Consider the following 7,814-nt stretch of genomic DNA (forward strand, 5'->3'; position numbering starts at 1 on the left):
AAAACCAAAAAAAAAAAAACCCAGAGCCACACTTGGGAATACCGCCAGGGAAGAGCCATAAAGGAATCTACCTTTTAAAAAGATGGCCAGCTCTATTTAAAAAACAGGCAATCGAACATTCCCTCAAATATTCCCCTGTGGCAATCTTCAAGCTTCCTGTATTTTATTAGCAGTAATTGGTTTCCATGAGGAAATATTTGAGGGAATGACATTGTTTTATAAATATTGCCCTAAGTGGTTACCATTACACTAAAACAGGAATCAGTTTATAAAACATAGACAGGTAGGTCAGTTTACTTGTTTTATATCTGGGACATCTGGCACAGGGAGCAGGGACGTCTCAGCGTGTATTTAGTTTAGTAAGCAAGTGTTTCTGCACAACAGCGCCAAAACATTAGTGGCCAAACAGTGTACTGCAGTCCCTATATTGAATATGTGATCTGAAATTCATGCCGGGAAACTGAAGTAAACGTGTTATCGGTGGCCGGATACATATATACAGCTTTGGAAAAAAATAGGAGACCACTGCAAAAATGATTGGTTTCTCAGGTTTTTATCTTTTATGTATTGAACTGAACCCGCTTTGCCTTTTAGGTTTTTAAGAACCGCTGACATTTCTCTTAAATTCGAAATAAAAATATTGTTCTTTAGGGCATAATTTTAAAGTAAATTACAATGCATCAAAATAAGAGATGCAAAGTTCATGCAAGGTTTTCATAACCTGAATAATTCAAAGAAAAAAAATCAAACAGCTCAGCTTTGCTTGATGGTTTGAGGTCATCCAAGAGGTTTTCAGTAGGGTTCAAATCTGAAGATTGGGCTGGCCAAGACAGACTCCTATTTTGGTGATCCTCCATCTAGACCTTGAATACTGTGGCTGTGTGGCATGGATCATTGTTCTGCTGGAAATACCCGGGAATATAGTCTTAGCAGAGGAAAGCAAATGTTTTTGTAGGTTTTTTTTTTTATGTGGCTTGATTCATGCATCCTCCATAAAGACACATGTACCCTATTCCAGTCTTGCTGAAGCACCCCCAGATCATCACCGACCTCTTTTTTACAGTTGGTGCAAGACACTGTGGGTTGTAGGTTTCTCAAGGTTTCTGTCTAACAATAAGACAACTAGGTGTCGAGCAAAGCTGAAAATTAGACTCATCAGAGAAGTTGGCCTTACTCCAATCCTCTCCAGCAGCGGTCACCAACCGGTGGTCCGCGGCTCTGGCCGGTGCGCCCCCCAGCAGGGTCCTTCTCCTATCCCGATGATCATGTCCCCTGTATGGACAAAACCCGCCCACTCTCTCATCGCAGGCTTAGACAATAGTGCAGGTCTGTGGACACAACTTTTGTTGTGTCCACAACCCTGCACTACTGTCCCCCAGAATGTTTAGCATGTAGGTCTGAGCCTGCAATGGGAGAGTGGGCAGGTTCTGGCATCATGATGTCACTCCTTGGGGGAAGTTTATTCCCCTTTGAGTGGCACAAGGCTCCCTGCGCATGCGTGGTCCGGATTTCAGTGGATTTAGTGGTCCGTGGGGTCTGTAGGGTTTGCGACCACTGCTCTCCAGTCCAATTCTTGTGGTCTTTTGCAAACCACAGCCTGACTCCTAATTGCTTCTCACTGATAAAAAGCTTTTTTCTGGTTTTGCATGACTTCAGCCCTGCCTGTAGGAACCTGTTTCGAACTGTTCTTGCCGTGCACTTCACCCCAGTTTGTTTGCCACAGTGTTTGAAACTCACTTGATGTCAGCCTACAGTTCCTGAGTGACATTCAAGTAAGTTTGCAGTAATCCCTCTCCGTGCCAATTTGTATTACCCCCCTGCCAGGTTGAAGCTTTGTTGTCCCCAGTGACTGTTTCTTGACTTTCTTGTGTACTGCCATCTTTAAAATTTTAAGGATAGAAGCAACCTGGCACTGACTGTATCCTTGTGCCATTAAAGCCAGGATTGCACCTTTCTTTTCCTCACTCTAAACCTTTCTTTTCACCTGTTTTGGCATGGTTAATAGATTTTTTGAATCTTCCAAAAACCTTTGACGTAACTTTTGATGCACCTATAGCATTGTTTTGCCATCCAACTGGTGACAATGCAAGAGAAGAGTGTTGATTAGAGCAGTGGTTTTTATACTTTTCCTCAATAAATAAGATTTGATTTAGGTGACCAGCAAATTTACTACCTCATAAAGCTGCATGAGGTGTGCTTGTGTAGGAACACTGGCATTGATTGGTTGTCATACCCATAGAGAGGCCGATTTAAAAATAAAATGCAGTGGTCTCTTATTTTTATGTGTGTATTAAGAAGTCAAGTAATTGTGTCATATTTAAAATAACCAAAATGTTATAAATGAAAAAAATCTTTTGTTAATATATAATTAAACAAAAATGTGCAGCCTCTTGAACACAGATGAGCAAAGATACAGCCTAAAGTATGCTGCCACAAAGACAAAAAAGCAATAAAACTAGATAGTGCAGGTGATCAGGAAGTCAGGCCAGCAGAAAAAAAACAACTGAGCCTCCTCCTCCACTTTATCTTAGACTTCAAGCTGGTAAACAAGCATCTCAAATCAATTGTAGTTTCATGGTCTAGATTCTGAATAGTTCTGACCCCAGCTAAAAATATTACGTTTATTTTAGAATCTAAAGTGAAATCGGAGGAAAAATGTTATTTTTGAAAAAGGAAGTGGTACTACTATGCAATGAAGATGATTTTTACTAGCATGATAAGAACAGTTTACCCAGCGAATTCCTATTTTGGTTAGTGAATATTTAACCATCTACTCTACTAAATTATCCTCAGAGATAAAAAAAAAAAAGTGTTGCCTAAATAGTAATTACACTTTATTGTAAATTAATGTAAAAGTGGACCAATTTTCATGTAAAATTTTAATTCAGATTTCTAATTTAAAAGTTAAATATAAATATGTTTCTCTATCAAAAGTGACCAAATCTAAAGAAAAAAAAGCACAGAAGATTGCTAGCACTAATGTCTTGGAACTTTTTTGTTCCAGGTTCATGTACACCCTACTCACTGACTGTACAGAGTGTGTAAGCTTCTGCAATAATTTCAAGGGGGTGCTCTGCATTTTACCCATGATATAGGGCATAATAAACTATAAAAATGTCCTACAATTGCCTACTGTATGTTCTCTGACTGAATTATTGTGTTATTTGTCTTTAAGCCCTACTGGACAGGGACTAATTTTAATAGAATAAGATACAGTAACATTAAACAAACAGAAATAGCAAGTATACCAGCTTGTAGTATTTCTACACTTTATACAACACTGTCATCGTGCCTAGAATGAAACTAAACAAAGCTACACAGATCACGTTATTAGACACCTCTTTGTTATGCCTCAGTTTTAAAGCAGCAAAAAGAAGCGTAAACCCAAACAATTATCAACTCTGCAAGTCCAAACCATGTAATACCTTTTTTCTGTGCATAAATAAGGTGATCTTCTTATGAAAATCCAGTGGCACACACATAATGACAAATGAAAATTGGAAGGATGAGAAAGAAAATGGAAAAAGTGAAGTATCTACTAAAGTAAAGAAACAAAAACAAAAGCTAAAAAGTGTCTGTAAAATAAAACAAAGTATTAGGTAAGCAAAGGTAAAAATGAGAAACTGAAAAAGTAAATCAAACACACAAATGGTAAGTGGGTTAGGTGATGCAAAGTGCCTATTCATTAACAAGTGAAAAGGTGCAAATACCACTCTAAAAATATGTGTCCTCAGTCTCAATGAGTGCCATTCCATATCAGGTACATGCTATTATGTGACCCACAGCAAAAATATGTTTATTACTACATGGGTTATATATACCATTCAAGCAAGCAATCTTAATGCAGAAACTTTTAATGTTACACATGTGAAGTCTTAACAATACATTTTACTGGTATAGGAAAATTGGTGCTCTAATAAAGGAGCCATGTTATTGCATAAGTAAAGAAAGGAAATACCATCAATCTTATTAAAGGACTAATCTGTAAAGAAAAAAATTGTTTTAGATGTAGGTAGAGTGGTGGAATGAATCAGCTCCTGGGCTGTATAAGTCATGAAATGTTTAAAGTATGTTTTTGTGTTATAGCTATTTGTATGTCTTCTGTGTTACGTGTTTGCTTTTATAAAGAAACCTAATAGTCTAGCAAACATACATTTGAGGCTATTTGGTGAGAAATCTGATATATAGTGGCCTACTGACTAGAAGGAGCAGTCTGACACAAATTCTTTTGGGAGATCAATCAAATTTAATATTCACTGCAAAATATATTCTTTTACTTTAGAGACCATTTTAATACCACAAATATAACCTGTAAACATAATGTCTTTATTGCAGGATGCACTGAACTGGAGAACCTACTGAAATTACCTTGCATCATCCTTGAGAAAGTAAACAGTGCCTTCTGATAAAGTCAAAATATATTTAATTCTACAGAAAGACCAAGGTAGGAGACATATGCCCATTTAAAGCTAAGCCATATAAAGGCTAAAAGAGAATAGTTGTACAAGTGGTGTGGACTAGGGATGAGCGAGTAAGAACGGCTGGTGTAAATTTGGCAATCAAGCTTGAATTTTAATAAAAAAAAAAATTAAAAAAAATCCCTGGCTGTGCTGATTAATAAATGCAGCCACAGCTGCATTCATTGATCAGCTCAGTGTGCGTGCCCCGGCACTAGAGGTTAAATGGGGACAAGTCTCCTCATTCAAAACCTCTATTGCTCTCTGATTGGCTCACGTGTCATCAGGACTTTCCTTTCCTAAGCCAATCAGAGAGCACTAGAGGTTTTGAATGGGGAGACTTATTTAACCTCTAGTGCCGGGGATCACACACAGGGTTTCCAGGGCTGCATGAATAAAGGAAGCCCTGGAAATCCTCTCCGATCCCCGGGCACTAGAGGTTAATTAACCTCCAGTGCCCGGGGATCACACAGAGGATTCCCAGGGCTGCATGAATGAATGCAGCCCCGGAAATCCTCCTACACAGATTTACTGGAACTTCCGATGGGTTCGTGAAATCGCTTCGCCAACATTTCGCTGACCCATAGGAAGTTCGAGAAAATTTTTTTTCCCTTGCCAAGGATTTTTTAATATATTTAGTGTATTTCAGGTCTGCTGAATCCAGAAATGACATCAGTTTCATTGAGTTGGCTCTAGTTCTTGTGATACAGGAATCGGAATAGACGATTTTACCAACAACAAATGTTAACACAGCATAATATTATCAATTTTTATTTACACCAATGTTTTGCATTTTATATATTTGCATTCTTTTTATTCATACATTTTCTTTTTTACAGAAATATAGGTTTTTCAAAATGAAGTTGTTTAATTGATCCTAATGTATTTTGCTACATTTGTGGTGAATATTCTCGGCAAAAACAGAGCGGAAACATTACAGAATTTGTGAAACAAGCATATCTTGCATATTTTGGTATTAAACTGGGGGACCAAGATAAGTATTGGGTTGCCCATATGGTATGCAAAACTTGTGTAGAGTGTCTACATCAGTGGAAAAAAGGAAAAGTTTATAATTTGGTGTACCTATGGCATGGCGAGAGCCCCAAATCATCATAATGATTGGTATTTTTGTGCTGTGAATGTAAAAGGTTTTAATTGTTACAATAAACAAATGGGAGTATCCTGATTTGGAATCAGCAAGACGGCCTGTGCCGCATGGTGCTGATGTTCCCATACCAGTGTTCAGTACACTCCCTGATATTCCGGTGGAGGATATACAGAGTTTGGAGTGTAATCCAGGAGTTAACAGTGGAAGTGAATTTGAAGGAAGTGTTTCATCAAACCAGCAGTTCTCCCAAGAAGAGCTCACTGATTTAATACGTGACCAAAGTCTGTCAAAACAAGCATCTGGCTAAAAGATAAGAACTGTCTGAGACCGGAAGTTAAAATAGCAGTTTATAGGATAAGAGAGGTGACAATCCTACCATATTTCAGTGAAGATGGAGACTTTGTGTCCTGGTATAACATCCCTGGACTACTAGCAAATATGTGAGTACCTGAATGCTGAGCAGAAGACTGGTGGCTATTCATAGACAGTTCCACTCGAAGTTTGAAATCTGTTTTACTGCATGCATCAATTCCAATTGGTCACTCAACAAAACTTAAAGAATTTGAAAATATTAAAACGGTCTTACAAAAGCTTTGCTATCATGAACACCAATGGTCCATATGTGTTGGATACATACAAGTACACATGTTTCAAATTCGCTTGTGGGACAGTAGAGCAATGCAGGATCACTGGAAAAAAGTGACATGGCCTCCAAGGAAATACATGAAAAAAGGTGCAGCGAACATTATTAACAAGCCAATGGTTGACAAACAAAAAATCATTCTCGCTCCACTACACATAAAAGTTGGGATTAATGAAGCAATTTGTTAGAGCTCTGATCAAGGACGGTGATTGCTTCATATACATTTGTAGATTAGTCCCTGGATTGAGTACTGAAAAATTAAAAGCAGGAATCTTTGATGGACCCCAGATTCAGAAACTAAATGCAATAAATGATTCAAATTTCACAAGTTACATGACTGATAATGAAGCTTCTGCCTGGCACAGCTATGTCATGGTTGTCAAGAAATTCTTGGGTAACTATAAAGCACAAAATTATGAAGAACTGGTACGAAACTTGCTCTTAAACTTTAAAAACACTATCTATAAAACCATTTGCAAAAAATTTGCAGAAAACCTTGGTGATTTCAGTGAGGAACAAGGAGGGAGGTTCTATCAACATATAAAGGTAATGGATAAAGTTATCAGGGCAGATGGGATATACACATGATGGTGATTAGTTCTGTAAATATACTGAATATAGAATATATTGACATTTCAAAAAGTTTGCTTAATTTTCCTGTTTCATTAGTTTTCTATGAGATTATTATAGAGGATATTATTTCAAAATCTAGAGCCAATCTAGCAAAACCAATACCAAATTTGGAATCTGTGCATCAAACATAACCTAAAATGTCTTTAATATGTTTGGCAAGAAAATGTTTGTTGACCAGTGGGTCATTTTTATTAATTTTCTGCATCTAATCTCAATCCCATGGTTCCTGGGAGGAATGCACACAGAATTTGCATAACTCACAATCTGAAAAATATCTTTTAGTCATTTTGGTGCGGAAAACTTCCTGACTGCAGATAAATGACAACATTTTGTAGGTGAGCCAACACAATTCCTGGAAAACATTTTTAAATGAACTCAACTTTAAGATCGATGCTGGAAATATACCTACTACCAGACTACGGACATAAACTACATACCTAATATTATCAAGAAGTGAAGAAACTTTAAAACTAGGTGCTTTTAATGTGAGGTTATATATTCTCAAAGACCCTTGAACATCCTAATAATTGAGTCAATGTGAAAAAACTTATATATATATGCCGCCTTTTTACATTGGACATCTTGTCAAGATCTATTCTCATCGAAAATGAGAGATTTCAGTGAACTACAGTAACATTTTTCTAATTCTTGTAGAAACAGTGGTGAATGAAGGTTTGCTCAGAATATGTAAATATGTTAGCATGAATAGTCTGGTCCACCTTCATATTGTGAAATGTGTTAGATTAAAGTACACATCTCTGGTTCCAGAAAAACAATGGATGACTGTAATAGAATGGTCATGATTGATTTCAGAATAACAAAGAAAACTACCTTTCAGCATTTCTAGTGTTCACCAACATGTCGCAGTTAGGTCCATAAATATTTGGACAGAGACAACTTTTTTCTAATTTTGGTACTGTACATTACCACAAATAATTTTAAATAAAACAACTCAGATGCAGTTGAACTGCAG

The 7,814-nt window shown here is 37.1% G+C and overlaps 1 protein-coding gene across 2 annotated transcripts in view; it reads right to left on the reverse strand.

The window, feature by feature from the left end:
* The window catches only part of PPP3CA (protein phosphatase 3 catalytic subunit alpha), a 152,530-nt gene that overhangs the window by 14,421 nt on the left and 130,295 nt on the right, over positions 1-7,814 (reverse strand). Inside the window, exon 11 of one of the 2 annotated variants that reach the window (XM_072405627.1) lies at positions 3,426-3,452. The exons of the other annotated variant lie outside the window; for it this stretch is intronic. Coding sequence (XP_072261728.1) covers positions 3,426-3,452 — 27 coding nt within the window. The remainder of the gene's footprint in view (positions 1-3,425; positions 3,453-7,814) is intronic. 2 annotated transcript variants of the gene reach the window in all.

Source organism: Pyxicephalus adspersus, chromosome 3 (assembly GCF_032062135.1).
Source record: "Pyxicephalus adspersus chromosome 3, UCB_Pads_2.0, whole genome shotgun sequence".
Taxonomy (NCBI): domain Eukaryota; kingdom Metazoa; phylum Chordata; class Amphibia; order Anura; family Pyxicephalidae; genus Pyxicephalus; species Pyxicephalus adspersus.